This window comes from Schistocerca americana, chromosome 2 (assembly GCF_021461395.2).
Source record: "Schistocerca americana isolate TAMUIC-IGC-003095 chromosome 2, iqSchAmer2.1, whole genome shotgun sequence".
NCBI lineage: Eukaryota > Metazoa > Arthropoda > Insecta > Orthoptera > Acrididae > Schistocerca > Schistocerca americana.
Window position 1 is genome coordinate 445,926,886 of NC_060120.1, and position 19,353 is coordinate 445,946,238.

The 19,353-nt window shown below is 37.9% G+C and overlaps 1 protein-coding gene across 2 annotated transcripts in view; it reads right to left on the reverse strand.

Annotated features, from left to right (window-relative positions):
- Positions 1 to 1,385: 1,385 nt before the first annotated feature.
- Positions 1,386 to 19,353, reverse strand: part of LOC124594974 (synaptogyrin) — a 48,845-nt gene continuing 30,877 nt past the window's right edge. The window contains exons 4-5 of one of the 2 annotated variants that reach the window (XM_047133501.1): positions 10,967 to 11,143; positions 1,386 to 4,944 (exon numbers count right to left, since the gene is read on the reverse strand). In XM_047133501.1, the coding sequence (XP_046989457.1) occupies positions 4,936 to 4,944; positions 10,967 to 11,143 (186 nt within the window). In that variant the 3' untranslated portion in view covers positions 1,386 to 4,935. Of the gene's footprint in view, positions 4,945 to 10,966; positions 11,148 to 19,353 lie in introns of both variants that reach the window. The other variant, XM_047133500.1, reaches the window with a different exon arrangement.

The window sequence follows — 19,353 nt, forward strand, 5'->3', positions numbered from 1 at the left end:
GTGACACCCAGTTTTATTGATAGCAACACTATTTGGAAGCACTTCTTGTACCAAAATTACATCAGTCTGCATACCTGGTTAACAGAGGGCAACACAGTTCAACACTTCGAGGTGCTTTACGAAATTATTGGACTGGGCCATCTTTAAATCCTAGTCCTAACTAACGATGGTGCATGTAACATAAGTATATACATCCGTAATAGTGTGGGTAAGGCATTTACACCTCCGAGGTTGAAGCACTGCATGTCACTATAATCACAGTTTGAATTTAAGCTACTTTCTTGATTAAGTTCAAGAATAGCAAGCTGTGCATTGTTACTAGTTTTTACTTTCTCACTATCCTTTGTTCAAAATAATGGGAGGGGGGCCAATGAGGAGAGGGGGGGAGGGAGAGGGGGGAGGAGAGGGGGGAGGAGAGGGGGGAGGAGAGGGGGGAGGAGAGGGGGGAGGAGAGGGGGGAGGAGAGGGGGGAGGAGAGGGGGGAGGAGAGGGGGGAGGAGAGGGGGGAGGAGAGGGGGGAGGAGAGGGGGGAGGAGAGGGGGGAGGAGAGGGGGGAGGAGAGGGGGGAGGAGAGGGGGGAGGAGAGGGGGGAGGAGAGGGGGGAGGAGAGGGGGGAGGAGAGGGGGGAGGAGAGGGGGGAGGAGAGGGGGGAGGAGAGGGGGGAGGAGAGGGGGGAGGAGAGGGGGGAGGAGAGGGGGGAGGAGAGGGGGGAGGAGAGGGGGGAGGAGAGGGGGGAGGAGAGGGGGGAGGAGAGGGGGGAGGAGAGGGGGGAGGAGAGGGGGGAGGAGAGGGGGGAGGAGAGGGGGGAGGAGAGGGGGGAGGAGAGGGGGGAGGAGAGGGGGGAGGAGAGGGGGGAGGAGAGGGGGGAGGAGAGGGGGGAGGAGAGGGGGGAGGAGAGGGGGGAGGAGAGGGGGGAGGAGAGGGGGGAGGAGAGGGGGGAGGAGAGGGGGGAGGAGAGGGGGGAGGAGAGGGGGGAGGAGAGGGGGGAGGAGAGGGGGGAGGAGAGGGGGGAGGAGAGGGGGGAGGAGAGGGGGGAGGAGAGGGGGGAGGAGAGGGGGGAGGAGAGGGGGGAGGAGAGGGGGGAGGAGAGGGGGGAGGAGAGGGGGGAGGAGAGGGGGGAGGAGAGGGGGGAGGAGAGAGAGAGAGAGAGAGAGAGATATATTCAGTATTTCTCCCTTAATTTTTTGCACTGAAGGAACACTATACAACCACACCCAATACAGCAAAGTGATTAACAAAATACTCAAAACTAGAGCATAACAGCAACATGGGTTTTATAACTTGATGGTTGTGAAAGTGCATTTTTGATGAATATGCAGCCTCTGTCAACCACTTGATGAACTGATGTCTTGAGTGCTGTAACACCATATACCACAACAGTAGGGTTTAGTATTTTCTGCACAGATTTTATTATGAACAACCACAACTGAGTAACAATCACAAAGATACATTCCTTAGTAAACAAAACATTTAGGACATTACACACAAACATCAAATTTAGTAATTAATATTTATGAAACTGACTAAGATAAGAGTTATAATCTGCCGTCAAAGATTAGCTTTCAAAGAAATTCCTTTCTTTACAGACGAACTGCACGAAAATCCACAATTTTATTACATCTTTACACATTAATTATCCAGTTATGAAACCATATTGTGCTCTGTTATCCTGCAACCTCTTAGAGGAAGCATTATGGGTTTACAGGGGTGGAGTAATACATAATCAAGAATCTTATGGTTTATAACGTCAGTCTGGAATGGGGGAGGAGTAATACAACAAGGAGGCATCTTGAACATTCACACCTTATAGGAACAGAGCTGTATGAGTCTAAATGAGGACCATGAATATTATACAATTTTATTGCTTACGAGTTTAAACTACAGTTAACTGAACAGTCCGACAGTTTGTCCCTATCCTATAACCATTTAAGTACTTAATATTCTTTTTGAAAATATGTACATACATACATAAACACTATCTAAATTCAATAAAACTGTAAACTTCATAAAAAAACTAAAATAAATCACATGAAACTCTTTCCAATGAATGTACAGATAACCTCATGGTTTGCTTACAAACCAAGAAAAATTAAAAATATTAAGCAATTTATTTTTGGAATAGGCCACCAGGTTGAGGATATCACGTATTGTGTAAACTGCATTAAATTCATTTCTACAGTTTTATTTCTGGGCAAATATTTTATTAAATTAAGAGGGGATTAACCATTAACAACTGCCTAATTATTTCAACAATGCATTAACAACGACATTACAAAACCCATAATTAAGCAAACTTTTGGTCTTGGCGACATAGCCTGGTCTTTGTATTTTATTTACTACCAAAAGGTCCACAAACATTGTACAAATTGAGGACCTACATTCTACGCAGAAATATGACCGTATATTTTCTATGGATACATTAACCTACTTCATTGTCACTAAAGCTCTCTCAGACTAGATAAAAGAAATGTGCAAAATAATTTTGCAGAGCACAGTTTAAGTACTACAGACATTCAGTGTGTTAAGATGCACCATCTCAGGGAAGAAAAACTTGCCTGTCTGAACTACAGCCACTGTATGAAAGTCACTTCTACATTACTCATACATACACACACAGACAATTGGCTGTCCAAAGATTGCCTGCAAAGAGGAGAAAAGGTTTCCAAATCATAAAAAATTGTAACTGCTGAATAAGTCAACTAATTGTCAAAACTCAATACCACTAACTTTTGCTGCAGCCTTCTTACATCTCACACCTCAAATAAGGCACACACTGCAAAGCACATTAAACAAATCTGCAACCTTGCTAGAACAGTTACCGAGAATGTACCCACGCAGCACAGTTAACATGAAAGTTCCATATCTAGATAGAGCTCAATACACTTAACTAAGGATTAGCCTATGGTTCTTTGGTCAGCAATATATTATATATTACACACATATATATTTATATCTATATATGTATATATGAAATGTTTTGTACTTTGCAAGTGTTAGTGAAATCTTTATTATTCTTGAACATGTGCTGTTACACATGGACTCCAAGCACTTCTACATCTGTTCCCTGGAAGCTCTAGTGAAACAATTGTGTTATTTGAATGGGACCATAGATAATTAAGTGAACAGCAGAAAAAAATCTTAAACACTATTACATACTTTAAGCGAAGTACATTTGCACTTCTACGTTGAAATAATCGGCATGTGAACCATAAGGAAAATTTCAGTTTAATTCATGAATTTCACTGAACTAGCTCACAAAATTCTTCGTTGTCACCATGCCGTAATACAAAATTATGAAAGGTAATAATGATAAGTAATACGTGAAACAAACTTCACACTACTTTTTATGCAAACTGATTACCTCTCAAATTTATTCATTTAATAGATGTCATAATAAAGATCATTAACATTAAAAAATAATATTTACATATAAGCATTTCATTATACAACAATGATTTCAGAATTTTTGGAGATCAACATGTATGTCACTTATGATAATTGCAGCTTACATTATCCAGTAAAAATAGCTCTTAAGAGAATTATCACTTATGTCTTTTGTAAATTAAATATGATGGTATCCTACTTTGTACAGGATTCAACAATGGCAGTCTTCAACAAACGCAGATAACTACAACATGCAGTGCAGAAATTGGTACAAGAAATTATTGCATTTCATGCCCATGTCATTGCCTTGCACTCAAACTAATTTTGAACGGCATACCTTTCACTTACACTTTTACAGACGATGGCTTGATTACATAAGTTTAATTACTCTAAAAATAAATAAAACAATTTATGTAAACAATGCAATGAACTTCTCATCTCCAGATCTAATTGTCACTGACTAGAGAGGTTCTACAGGATATCATACCAACCATGAAGCACGAACAACACAGTACACAGTGGACAATATATATATTCATGCATTCTGTATGTACTACAGTGGCAAGCATGCAATAATTGTTTCCAACTTAGAAAGTGAGAACACTCTCAGAATTTTTTTACCTATTGCAATTTCTCTTAATTTGATTATTAATTTTTAAAATAAAGGCAGGATATTAACACATGTACTCAGAATGTTCCAACAGCATTCTCACTAATATTCTTAACGAGAATGCTTGCATGAACTTCAGCAGTGACCATTTACAACGGCATTTGTTTACAAAGAGGCCACGTATTAAGTCTATTAACTGTTTAGCCTTTTCGATAATACGGTCAAACGCAATTGTGTAATCGTCTCCTGCATAACGAGAAATTTGATAATTTATTCATATGTTTAAGATAATGACCTAAGCTTTCATTTAGTACTTATTACTATTGTGTTAAGAAACTAAAGAGATTAAATAAGGACTTAAAAGATTTTGTAATAACATTCAAAGTTAAGGATGGCAAAAGCTAAGAAACTACAATGAGAATGATGCGTATGGAACCATGGCATGGCATCTTCATAACTCATGAGGCAAAACTTCAATACGAGAGCTGCAGCAAAACATTGTAAACAACGATCTATATGAGGTCAGGTAGTAACTCTAAAAACAAACACTAATCAAGGTTCACACCACTGTCCTCTAAGAAACTTAACGTAAGCAACTGCTCGTACTTTCAGCATTTCACTGCATATCTATACCACAATTTATGTCAACCAGCTACCCTAACCTTCAACTGTAACTGTCAGAACAATAACAGTTTATTGACCTCCAATCATGAAGATATTAGTTATGATTAAAACATCTACATTATGCTAGAACATTTAGATATCACAACAACCCAATGGGTTTTTTAAAATGATTTGAAGCTATAATGCTCTAAATGTCTGCAGAACGTAACAAAAAGGTCCAACAAAAACTGCACAGCAACAATTTACTTTTCTTTCTAAGACACATGAGTACACCAAAGTCAATGAGCTTCAATAGGCCGGTGCTTGGTAGTCTGTTCCTATTGCACCTGGAATAAAAACATAAGAATTTCGTGAGAATGTGTCCATGAAATGGGAACGTGATACAGTACACAACATTTGTTTTAATTCTCTAAGGAACAAGCACAAAAACACAGAATGGAATGCCTCAGTCTTAAATGTGTTTTGAATTCTATGTTTACATTTTTAATAAACGAGTATGATCAACGTAATTCTGAATGATTTTATGTTTGTTATAAATGCAAGATTATTTCTGTGTTTAACCCTTTGAATGGCACAGTCACGCTTTACATTCTGTGCTGAGAGCAGCTTTGTTGCTGCTGTACTGCTCACCTAATGTTGCTGCCTGTGCTGAGCAACTGTGTTCCAGTGGCTTTGAAATACGTATCAGATTTTAGGGAAACTCTTCAGCTAAAAAATTTTTTTAGCACATTTTTCAGTCTTACATCTTTACTCAATAAAGGAAATTTTTTTGTTATTCATTACAGTTACTGTGCTGCATCAGATTAAATCACTGCATGAAATTTTAAAGAGTTTACAGATGTAAAACCACATTGCTTAAGGTTTGCATATGGTCGATTTTAGCCCATACACTGCTGTTTATGAAATTCAGGCAAAATATTTAAATTTTATTTGAAATTAAGAGCAGAAAGATTTCTTATTTCATCTGCAAGTTACTGGTTTTTATGTATGGCAGATGGTCACGTGTGACATCCATATCTTTGTCCCTGAACATCGGGAATGATCCTGTCGTACTTCGTTAATGTTCGAAGATGACAAAACGTAGCTTTTTGCAAATGATAGCACAGAAAAAGGCACATATGTTGTACGACAAATACTCTTTAATTTTTTGTTTACCAAGATATGGAAGTAAGTCATCTAACAGTGAGGGGGTTGTTGGAATGGGATGTTAAACACATCAACAGCACTTAGAGGAAACCCAGGGGTTGCATTTAAACATGTCCTCAGTATATGGAGAGTCCTGGAGCACTTAGTTAACTTGTCCAGAACAGCTAAAGGATCTTCTGAGAGAGTGAGGTGTAGTTCACTGTATGCGTCAATCAGTGTCCTGAACCAAGAGACAAGTCCAGATCACTGCTTTTTCGTGTGTCAGCTACTGATAATAGCATGCCTCTAGGACTGAGAAACTTTTCACAGGCTTCACCTGCTTTGTAGCTAGTTTGCTACCAAGGATGAGTAATTGGCGAAACAGTCTACAGTTGAGTGCTGTCCCAGTGGGAGTAACATCAACTTTTTTATTCCATGAATATTGATTATACCTGCGTGTCAGTCACTGGTTTGATGACAAAAATACATCTGGCTCTAATGTTGTCTCAACAAACATGACAAAACAAGTATGCACAATCAATAATAATATTTGGCGAACAAAATTAACAATGGAACATGTAGTGAAAGTGACATTTATTTTTTGAGTTACTTTTGGTAGCCATAAACAGAAAATCAAGAAGAAAAACTGTTTTAATTTTATGCCAAAGAGAAATTCAAAGTCCAGTGTGTAAGGAAGGGTGGAATCTTTTCAGTCACTAAGATATGTCAACTTGTATTACACTAACTGTGTTGCTTCAGACAAACATAAATGACAAAATTTCAAGGATACATAAGCATTCAGCATATAGTTAACAGAACAGTACACTTTGTCCACATGAGTGACAAATTTATTGCAATCAAAATCATTGTTTTGTTGTGTGCAAAACAAAATTGTGGCATGCCACACAACAAAATAAGGAGAGGTGAAGCAATCATACCCTTCCTCCAGCATAAAGTTATCATATAAAATTTGTTTAACCTCACATAATCCCATAACCAAAGCAACAGCAAATGTTACGTATTTCATTAATTTATTGCTTCATAATTTCCTTGCAATACATATGGTGAATAAGGCCACTGTAGTGTAAAAACTTCAATAGACCTACAGTTTGCTTGCTGTCATGAATAATGCCAATTGTTGAAACAACAGTATCCTCTATTAAGAGGGTTTTTGGAGAAGTAAAGGAATGAATCTGTGCAGAGTGAGTCAAGTTTGCGAAAGTGTTATGAGGAATGGAACTCAAAGACAACGTGAAAAGACCTACTTTCAACTGATCCTATAGGTCACTTCATTGCCAATACCATTGTCTTACATTAGATCCTTCAAAAGGCAAATCAAAAGCATTTCTGCTTACAACGGAGTGCCTTGGGGGAGGGGGGTGGGGGTGGGGGGTGGGGGTGGGGGGAGACAGACCTTGTTTTATTTAACAATTCATTACACTTATTGGGTCAGTAGAAATTCAGTATGATAATATAACACAGTTCCTACTTTTACATTTTCCCCGCTTTTCACATTCATTTCTGTCCATCTCAACACAAGTATTATTCTCTCAATACAATGCTTTGCTACCATTAATGATTCTGTGTTACAACATTTCCCACATTTTAGATTTTCTTTGACATTACCATGATCTTAATTTGAATTTTCGTACAGATATTTGTAGTCTGAGCATGAATATGATGCACTTTTTCCAAACGAATTTACTAATCATGTAACATAACATTAGCATGGTAAGCAATATTTTCACTGCAGGTATGTTCAGTCACAGTCGCCTGTATAACAGGTTCACAATGTTTGGAAGGGTGAGAAAGTATGCCCAGTCACTGCTTTAATGATAATCATTATCTTAAGATAGTAACTAGTGGCAACCTGCCTTCTGCCGTAATTTTTCCCGAGGGCATGCAGCTTTACTGTATGATTAAATGATGATGGTGTCCTCTTGGGTAAAATATTCCGGAGGTAAAATAGTCCCCCATTCGGATCTCCGGGCGGGGACTACTCAGGAGGATGTCGTTATCAGGAGAAAAGAAGCTTGCACAGGATAGAGTAGCATGGAGAGCTGCATCAAACCAATCTCAGGACTGAAGACCACAACAACAACAACAACAACAACAAATTAGTTTTCCGTCATTTACACATATAAACTCTTTTTTGAGACAGCTGTCTATAATGGGTTTTCACAAATTGTTACTTCTGTGTGAAACATGCCAATCTGAACTAGGCGCGCAGTCTTACGTTGGTATAGCCTGACAAACATTCCTCATCAAGATGCTCCATAACATAATGACAATTTCCGCCCTTCATCACCAGGAACGTCCCTCAAATGAGTGACAATGTCAGCACCAAGCTGTTTATTTCGTGCGTACTTTTCTGTTTATGAGGACTGGTAACTTTAGTTATTTAACGAGTATTGTGTTAAAAGTTATTTACCATAGTTTTTTTAAAATGATTATTGATATGTCTCACATTAGAACAAAAATCCCTTTTTAATGTGATTTCACAAAAGAATAGACCTAATAACCATTAGAATGAAGCAAAAACAATTATTTAAGATTTTTTAAACAAAATTAAATTGTTTTAATTTCATACTTTCAACAATATAAAGAGAATGACAGTAAGATTAATTTAGTCATTTTTACTTGTGTTTCCTATGGTGCCCTGTATTTTACACTTTTTTGGGCCCGTCCACTGAAAAGTGTACAGAAGGGGTTTTACTGTATATTATTTTTCATGTTAGACACTACAGCATTCATGAGAAAGCACCTTTTAACATCTTGACTGCCACACACTTAGTGAAGGACGTATCACCGCCAAGCCAGGCACACTACGTTAGACAAGGCTCTGCTGTGGCCACCTTGCATCAGGTCTGCAGCCCCAAGGCCACAATAGCCAACGTGTTCAAGTCCTCCAATCCTATTTCCGAAAATGCTTCATGTTACGAGCATAGCTCACAGTTTTTGCAGGTTGAAAGAAGAGATACGAAGTTTGTTTCCAGATGTTGATATTTATTTTCCAGTATTAAAGAACTTCTAGTGAAAGCCCTGTCTAGGATTCAGACATTCAAAGATATTGCCCCTCAATGCTAATGAGATTGGGACATGGGTATAGCAACAGTCTACTACACTTAAAATGTTATGAGTATAACTAAGATGATCATTGTTCTGAAGAATGAAGCATCTTTACTTTTAGCAGCAAAGAAACTTTTCAAATCTTCGGAAATGAGAAATAACTGGGGACATCAAAAATTCACAATTTTTGTTAAGCGTGAATATAGATGCAAACTCTGCCTCAACATGCAAAAATGTGAATTTAGCTAATTAAAGCTATTTCAAGCTACTTGTATTCCAATGACCTATTTTAACAGAGACAGTTTGAAACAGCTTTATTTTCGGCATATAAGTACCAAAGATTTACTCATTTTTCAGTTACTGGTATTGCGAATCATCTCGTTAAACCCAATTTCTGAAGATAATGTGCATAAGAAAAGGTCTGCAAAATAAAAAGTAAATGAACGTAATGATGTATCAGTATGTTTGATGCTCTGGTGACCTACCAATTCTGGGTGGCTGAATGGTCTGTGTAAGATGTACATCACGTAATGCACCATACAACTCAATTGTGCAGCCTAGCATCTTAGAACAAAGAAACACTTTTGCCTGCTAGCTACGGTTGGAAAGTTAATATAATGTAAATACTTCAATGTGGCAGTTTTAGGTGTTGGGTGCTTTGGACTATGGTTACATTGATAGTGGTACAGGTCAGGCCAGGCCTGAACTACATCATTTACGACACTGAACATCCCCGACAGTGTTGCTCATTTTATTTTCTTGTTTTGAAATGTGTGAAGAAACTAATCATTGTCCATCATGGAGTTTGATTACTACCATCAAAACACTAGAAGGAATCGGCAATCTCTATGACCATATGTGAAGTTCTGCTCACACACCACCACCACCACCACCACCACCACACACCACAATACAGATGTACACTGGCTGCTCTGCGAGAGGACTCTTTTTCCCCCCGCACAGCACCTCTCCCTCTTGGCAGTCACAGTTCTAGTTTGTTCATGCTCACAGCCAACTGCCAGTATACAGTATCCGCACTCTGCACTATATGGAAAACAAAACTTATTAACATATATTTTGACAATATCACAAGCCTTCCCCTAAATTGTGAATTGTTATTTTCAGTTCTACTTTTACACTATGCCTGTCAATTCCATCTGCAGCACTGCTGAGTACGAGTCGCACAGCTGCAAATGCCCATGTAAGCTCAAAATCATTTGCAGTTTTGTAATTATCGAAATTGGTGGAAAAAGAAAAATGTCAAGAAACACCCTAGATAAAACGCATAAAAATGGTGGTGCTTAGTAACAGATATGATCTTTTTAAAGATTAAATGGAGCTTAAAGAAGGAAACAAGCAAGTACTATTTAAAAACTACTTAAGTTTTTGCAAAAGCAAACCTGGAAGGCTACCAAATTACTAAGGCTAGGTCTTCAGCCAGAAGTGTGAACTCAAATTTCTATGTTTAATCATTTAGATGCCAAGAAATTCACCACAAATAGATGCAACATTTTCAGGTCCCTAGCCGAGTTTGGTTTCCTGCCAAAAGTGACCTGTCAGCTTAAAGAAATGGAGCATTCATTTAAGAAATCTGAAAACTGGTTGACAGCTGTGCAGAGATTGGAAAGTGTGCATGGGAAATGAGATTAGTCAGGGAAAAAGCATAAAATTGTGTATTCAAAAATTCTACAAGGTGATAATTATATTGCAGTAGAAACAGACCTGACAAAAGTTCGATGTTCTGGACTAGCTGCAGTTACATCTGTAGACGTTGAGAGATTATTTTCTCTGATGAAAAGTGTTTTAGCTAACAGGAGACTTAAAATGACTCCAGAAAATTTACAAAAGCATTTTGTTGTTATGTGCAACCAATAAGCATTGTAATGCATAAGCTTTCAAGAAAAATTTCATTTTTTGTAGAGTACAATTAGCATTTTCTTTAAAACTTCCAAGTTATTTTAAAAATACTACATAATATTAACACAGATATGATGGAAATGTATAATTTAGTAAGAAGGAATAATGTAAGTTTTTCCATGTTGCTTTTTGTTGCCTACTTATGTCTTTTTACCTGCATATTTTAATGACTTCTAATGCCTAAGCTTCCGGTCGTCTTAACAAGGGTACTCAATTATTACCAAAGTATATGCTTACCCCTTGTCTGATTAGCCGAAAATGGTGGATCCTGGTAAGCCCCATCAACATCCTGACTGACAGGATATGAGGAATATGGAGCACCTCCAGGAACAGAGCCTGGATCAGCTTCATAACTGGGATTGAATGCAGCATCACTTCCCTGGCGGAATCGCTGGTAAGCAAACCACGCACAGCCTGCCTACAGAATATCGCACAGTCAACAACATGGTAAATGAGTTTATACAGATCCTGCAATATATGCAAAAGAACTCTTACAATCCAATTTTATATCCTAAAAATGGAAGAAATTCAAATAGAATATGAATCCTCTTTTCAGCACAGCTTCATTGAACAACAATTTATAAATACACTCAGGGTATGATAAGCTAAGAAAAGTCTCTTCAATACCACATGTTAGACAAACAAAACCATCTTTTAGCAAATACATCACAGAGATTACAAGGAAAATGGACCACGATGTTCGGATGGTGTGGTGAAAATATTAAGACGAGAATTTCATTTAACGGTTCAACTTGAAGCCATAACCTTGGTTATATAATAGATTCAGACCATTGTCCCTAACCTAAGGTCCCTACCCTGCAATCGTACCCACTATAAAAGCTGGCCCCCAATTACCACTTAATCCAGACCCACCAATGGTAGATCCTGTAATACTGAGCAACTTCCAAAACAATTATAATCTGACATGTTTTGTGCACAGTGTTTTATACACGTACAACAAATTAAAATGGCTGAGTACATGAATGGGCATAACATTAGGTACCTCAGGGTTCCCAGTCTCTTGTACAGATAGGAAAAGCCTTTCCGAATGCTTTCCAAACAATTTTGAAATTGCCATATTTTTGCATTATTGTCAATTTGTGACTCAATAAGTATCCCACTATAGATCCCAATGGTCTGGGCTTTGATCCCTGGCCAGTCCAAAGATTTGTGTGTTTTAAAAATGGAAACCCCAGGTTCGAATATCAACAATATTAGAAGAAACTAGACTACTACTCACTGTAAAGATGACCTGTTGAGTTGCAGAGAGACAACAAAAAGCCTGTTACAAATTATAGCATTTGGCTAAAAAAAAACCTTACTTCTGAAAGCTCCAACCGGAATGCGATTTCATGTGAATAGAAATCTGGAATGGTGTGCGGAAAGAGGAGGGATAGCAAGGTATGGGTGACAGAAGAGAACACTGACGGGGCATGCAACGATTAGATGGTGGCCTGACAAGACCTGAAGGTGCAGCGTCAGAAGGTGAGGTGTAGAGGGAAAGTAAAGAGGAAAAATGAAGGACTAGGAAAGGAGAGGGACAGTGAAGGGGTTAAGACAGGCTGATACACTGGCACACGAAGGAGTGTGACAGAATGTGAAAAGGGATGAAGCGATAGGATGAGGGGGGTGGAAATTGTTGGGTGGTGGGTGTGGGGTATGGGGTATGGGGAGAGGTGGTTGTAGGTTAAGGTCAGGATAATTTAGGGAGTGGAGAAAGTGTTTTAAGGATAACTCCCATTCGCACAGTTCAGAGAAAAGTGGTGGCAGAAGGTGGGATCAAGATGGGGCTCTATCATTGTCGGCAGTTCAAACTTATGACAAATGGTGGTACCCCTTAGGGAAATGGAAGCACAGGACAGGAAAGGACAAAGTGCACTCAGTACGTGTGACTGAGGGCCTCATTCAACATGCTGAAGAGGTTATTCTGACAGCCACTGAGCGAACAGGGTGCAACAAACTGCAAATTGTGTTGGCTGTTTGCATAAATGGTGCCTTCTGTGTTCCGAGGTCGTTCTTGTTTCAGTCCAGCAACTGGCAGAGAAAGATGAGAAGAACACACTTGTGCTTGGAATTTCAAAAAGCTCACAATTTGCAGCATTGCCCCCAGAACTGACCATGACAGTGGAAGGAACGAGCCAGAGACTTCGAAAGTTCTGCGACAAGCTATGCTGGGACTTCCTGGACTTGCACCATATGGTTGAGAACTGTAGTGTCCCCTAAATAGGTCAGGTGTGCACTACACATCAGAGGCAGCTATTCACTTAGCTGACAGTGTGGGGTGCCCACAAGGCAATTCTCCATCAAATCCAGATACCAATAGTAGTAGAAAACCAAGACGTACCAGTGTAAGGTCAGGAAAAACCCTCCCCCAATTGATATTACTAAAATCCTAAAGGTGAACTGCTGAAGCATTCACAACGAAGTGCCAGAGTTTGAAGTGTTCATGAAAAGCAATGAAGCTCACACAATTCTAGATACAGAAAGTTGGTTGAAACCTGAAATTGATAGCAGTGAGATTTCTGGGGAAAATTTCTGTGTATAATGAAAGGACAGGCAAATGGGAAATGGAGGTGACATATTTGTCTCAGTAGATAAAAAAAACTCAAATCATCCAGTATAATGCATTTCCTAGCAATGTTACTGAATTTAGGTGAACACATTAAGCAAACAAAATATTATATCTATATAGTATACCTCCATTAACATCACATTTTACTAAAATCCTCTTGTTATAGGTCTCAGAATTCCAGGTTGGAGCACGATTCTGTTCTTGCACATGATCATCATGGCAGCTCCCCCATTGATTTCATTGCAACAGAGAGTGTTAGGTTTGTAAGTAACCTGTTACTACATTTTATGATCAACCTTTCTACTGATTTCTAATGTAATACTAAAAAATATGCCTGTTAATCTAAGTGAGAAAACTACTGGTTTGGAAGAAAGAAGAAAAACAATACAGAATACACTATCTCAGTATTGCAATATTATAATGCAGACATGGAGGGGGATTACTTTTGAGTGATTAAGGCGAGTTTCTGAGATCCGCTTATTCAGAAATTTGTTAGAAACACGTTTCTTATTAACAGTCAACAGGAACAACAATATAATACCAACCACTGAACTGACTCCACCTCTATTTGTTTTTGTAGTAATGGAAAAAAATGCTTTCTCCCAGTCTTGGGAAGTAACTTTTTAACAGCTTCTTTGCTAACTGACTGCAGACAACATTTTCTTTTAAAATTATTGTTGACAATGTAACCCTTAATTTGGGTCCACATCAACTGTGTTGGGTAGATATGTCAGTGACAGGGTGGCAGTCTAATGATATGCCCATATTCTTCCAGCTTGTCAATTTTGTGTATAAGGAATCTTGGCATGCACGAGTGTTGTCCAGAAAGCAATGCAGCACATTTTTTTTCCTCAGCCGAAAACAATGCTACAAATGCCAAATGTTACGTATGTATTATTTGAAGCCTCCTGAGTGAGCATACCAAGTTTGTCACTTCCGACAGATAGCTTAGCTACAGGACAGTTTCAAATGGCATCTGTGGGTGATGTACGTTACAAGAAATGTGCCGTCATTGAATTTCTCACTGCACAGAAAGAAACTGTGGGGAATATCCATAAACACTTGTGCAAAGTCTATGGAGCATTTGCTATTGACAGAAGTACAAATAATCATTGATCATGGAAGGTGAGGTCATCAGAAGGCAATTTGGTGGAGCTCTACAATTTGCAACAGTCAAGGAGACCATCCACAGCTGTCACACCTAACATGTTACAATGAGCTGATGATGTCATTCACGAGGACAGATGCATTACAACTCAGCAGTTGGCACTGTATCTGTCAATCTGCAAAGTAAGTTCACGCAGTGAAGCATTGGTTCCGCCACCAGGACAAACATTGTTTTTTTTTTTTTTTTTTTTTTTTCACTGGATGAAGGCAGTAGAACAGGATGGAGATAACACGGAAAAATAGGTTGTGTAAATGAAACACCATTCTTTCACGCGTGTAATTCTCATTATGTTCAATAAAGAATTGTTGAAGAAAAAAATGTGGTGCATTATTTTCTGGGCAACCCTCTTAAGAGTTTAGATCCATAAGCTCTGCCTTTTTGAATTCATCGCTTCAACACAAACTCATCTCTCACTTTGCCATGGTAGTTTTGTAAACAACATAATAGCTGGGAGGATTATCAATAACAATCCTTGACAGTCTGGGCACTTAACATGCCAAACATGTCTCTCAAATGAACTCTTATAGTAAACCCCTACACAAGTGAGCAATGTCTGCAATTTCCACTGAACAACATTCAAGGAACTTCCTTCAGCTATTCTCCAGTATTAATACCACAAATGCAACAAATGAAAAACAAAATCTTAATGCCCAAAGACCTACACCACAAGAAACTAGGACAATTTAAACTTTGTCACAGTGCAAGCAATAGTTGTTTAAGTGGTGGGTGTAAAGGTTTGTCTGGCAACAGTGAGTGTTCGTTGGGGCTACAGCTCCTCAGATTGGTTGAATCCCTGCAATACCTTCTTCCTGTACCTCATGACAACTTTCTTCATAGCTGTCAATGGTAAAATAATTCTGTGAGGACTGTAGTTACCTTATCCCTTACAACAAACACCCCATATACATTACACAAAAAAGCTAATACAAATGCATGTGCGCACACATGCACAAATTTGATGCCAAATCTCCTCTCCTGCAATTTGTGTGCTTGTCAATTCAAACACTTTGCAATCTATTTCTCCCTGCAAAATTACTTCACACAGCTAAACAGGAAAACAGATTTTTCAATGAAAAGCAACAAAACTGGTATTCACTTGGAAAGGAAACACTAAAATTAGAGAAAGCACCACACTAATTTTCTGCTCAAACCCTATCAATGTTCATAGCTTATGTGGTCTTTTGTACTGCTTCAGACTATTTTTCTTTACGTTACAGTTTGTGCACCCTTGGTTATGAATAGTTAATCCTTCAGCCATGGGCTACACATGTGTATGTTCAGCTCTTTCTGTGCACGCTGTTACTGCACGAGATGATAATGTCTGGACTACTTTTATATATCCCGCCTCACCTGTCAAATCTTGCTCTGAACATTGGGAGTCACATTGTATACATTCTTAATGCTCAGAGCCAATGGAAATTGAAAAGTCATTACTACTTTGACTGCACCGTAGAATATGCACCAGGTGCCACTCAGTTTGTGGCAACAAACTGTTTTTGACACTTTACAGTAATGTCGTGAAATTTACGAAATAGTAACAAGATAAAAATACACAAACATTATTTTTCAGTAAACTGTGATTATTCATCTTATTAGAAAAAGCACATTACACTGCAAATTGAAGTTTACAACTTCACTTGTTGTAACTAATATTTTCAACTACTAGATGTCACTAGAAAATGGACATGGTCATCTAAAATGGCTAATGACAATAAAATAACGCATTTTTAGACAAATTAATTCTAAAACTACCATACAACAGCAGTGGAATCTCTACAGTGGAAAAGACTAACAACTTACAGTCAGCTGTGCGACAGCATTGCTGATAGTGGGCCTATATTCTCAATATGTCAAATCGTGCAACATGCTCTTGTGGCTGGACAGAGTACAGCGAATATGCCCATAATTTAGGAAATGACAACTGCAGTTTTGAAGAAAGTCTCTGTAATAGTGATGAGTCAGATGAAGATGACTTGTCTGCAAGTTGTTGCATAGGGAATGAAATTTATGTAAGTAATCTTCCTCCTGCTCTACCAACTTTCTTTTACTTCAATCCCAGGAGCAATAAATTTGGATACAATTACTGCATCACTTGAGTTTTTTGTAATTTTTTGACTAGATGATGATTCATATACTGGTTAACTGAAATTAGAAGTATGTAGCCCAGGATAATACCAAGTAATCCAAAAAAAATGTGAATTTTTAGTGTAAGAAGTGACTAGGTATTAATAAAGATGAAATGGAAGTTCTCATACATAACATGTTACTACAAAGTATAAACAGTTTACCTGAACAACAATGGTACTGGGTCAAATTTGAAACGATTTGTGTTCCAATTTTTTTGAAAGTCTTACCACGAGACATTCAGGTAATTTTATTTTCCATCAAGATATGCATCTGTGCCCAAAGTTACAACAATTATTCAAAGGTACTGAGTACGAGGCATGTTCAGAACGTAAGTATACTACATTTTTATATTTTTCATTTCTTGGAAAAATGAAATAACTAAACAAAATATGTATATATAAAATCATTTCTCTCCCCTCTCAGATGCCACGTCTGGTCAAAAATGGAAAGTGACGTGGACCTTGATCAACTGTGACTTTCTTTTAACTGTACAGTATATGTTGTATTGCATTTAGGAACTTTCAGGTAATTGAACACTTATCAATAGTTACAGATTTCTGTAGTTGTATGTATAAGGTTGGATGTAGCTGTATTGCATTGATGTACTGGTGGATATTGTGTGGTATGACTCCTGTAGTTGATAGTATAATCGGTATAATGTCAACTTTATCCTGATGCCACATGTCCTTGACTTCCTCAGCCAGTTGGATGTATTTTTCAATTTTTTCTCCTGTTTTCTTCTGTATATTTGTGGTATTGGGTATGGATATTGCGATTAGTTGTGTTAATTTCTTCTTTTCATTGGTGAGTATGATGTCAGGTTCGTTATGTGGTGTTTTATCTGTTATAATGGTTCTGTTCCAGTATAATTCGTATTCATCGTTCTCCAGTACATTTTGTGGTGCATACTTGTATGTGGGAACATGTTTTATAAGTTTATGTTGTAAGGCAAGCTGTTGATGTATTATTTTTGCTACATTGTCATGTCTTCTGGGGTATTCTGTATTTGCTAGTATTGTACATCCGCTTGTGATGTGATCTACTGTTTCTATTTGTTGTTTGCAAAGTCTGCATTTATCTGTTGTGGTATTGGGATCTTTAATACTATGCTTGCTGTAATACCTGGTTTTTATTGTTTGATCCTGTATTGCAATCATGAATCCTTCTGTCTCACTGTATATATTGCCTTTTCTTAGCCATGTGTTGGATGCGTCTTGATCGATGTGTGGCTGTGTTAGATGATACGGGTGCTTGCCATGTAGTGTTTTCTTTTTCCAATTTACTTTCTTCGTATCTGTTGATGTTATGTGATCTAAAGGGTTGTAGAAGTGGTTATGAAATTGCAGTGGTGTAGCCCATGTATTTATATGAGTGATTGCTTTGTGGAATTTGCTAGTTTCTGCTCGTTCTAGAAAGAATTTTCTTAAATTGTCTACCTGTCCATAATGTAGGTTTTTTATGTCGATGAATCCCCTTCCTCCTTCCTTTCTGCTTAATGTGAATCTTTCTGTTGCTGAATGTATGTGATGTATTCTATATTTGTGGCATTGTGATCGTGTAAGTGTATTGAGTGCTTCTAGGTCTGTGTTACTCCATTTCACTACTCCAAATGAGTAGGTCAATATTGGTATAGCATAAGTATTTATAGGTTTTGTCTCGTTTCTTGCTGTCAATTCTGTTTTCAGTATTTTTGTTAGTCTTTGTGTATATTTTTCTTTTAGTTCTTCTTTAATATTTGTATTATCTATTCCTATTTTTGTCTGTATCCTAGATATTTATAGGCATCTGTTTTTTCCATCTATGGAGTCACTGTGGTTATTCAATATGTAATCTTCTTGTTTAGTGTGTTTTCCCTTGACTATGCTATTTTTCTTACATTTGTCTGTTCCAAAAGCCATATTTATATCATTGCTGAATACTTCGGTTATCTTTAGTAATTGGTTGAGTTGTTGATTTGTTGCTGCCAGTAGTTTTAGATCATCCATGTATAGCAAATGTGTGATTTTGTGTGGGTATGTTCCAGTAATATTGTATCCATAATTTGTATTATTTAGCATGTTGGATAGTGGGTTCAGAGCAAGACAGAACCAGAAAGGACTTAATGAGTCTCCTTGGTATATTCCACGCTTAATCTGTATTGGCTGTGATGTGATATTATTTGAATTTGTTTGGATATTAAGTGTGGTTTTCCGATTTTTCATTACTATGTTTAGGAACTGTATCAATTTAGTATCTACTCTGTATATTTCCAATATCTGTAGTAACCATGAGTGAGGTACACTATCAAAAGCTTTTTGGTAATCAATGTATGCGTAGTGTAGCAACCTTTGTTTAGTTTTAGCTTGATATGTCACCTCTGCATCTATTATCAGTTGCTCTTTACATCCTCGTGCTCCTTTGCAACAGCCTTTTTGTTATTCATTTATAATTTTGTTCTGTGTTGTATGTGTCATTAAATTCTGTGTAATGACTGAAATTAATATTTTGTGTATTGTTGGTAGGAATGTTATGGGGCGAAATTTAGCTGGGTTTGCTGTGTCTGCTTGATCTCTAGGTTTCAGATACGTTATTCCATGTGTAAGTGTATCAGGGAATGTGTATGGGTCTGCAATGTAACTGTTAAATAATTTTGTTAGATGTGAACGTGTTGAGGTGAATTTCTTTAGCCAGAAATTTGCTATTTTATCTTTTCCAGGGGCTTTCCAATTGTGAGTAGAATTAATTGCTTGGGTGACCATGTCGCAAAATTATCACTTC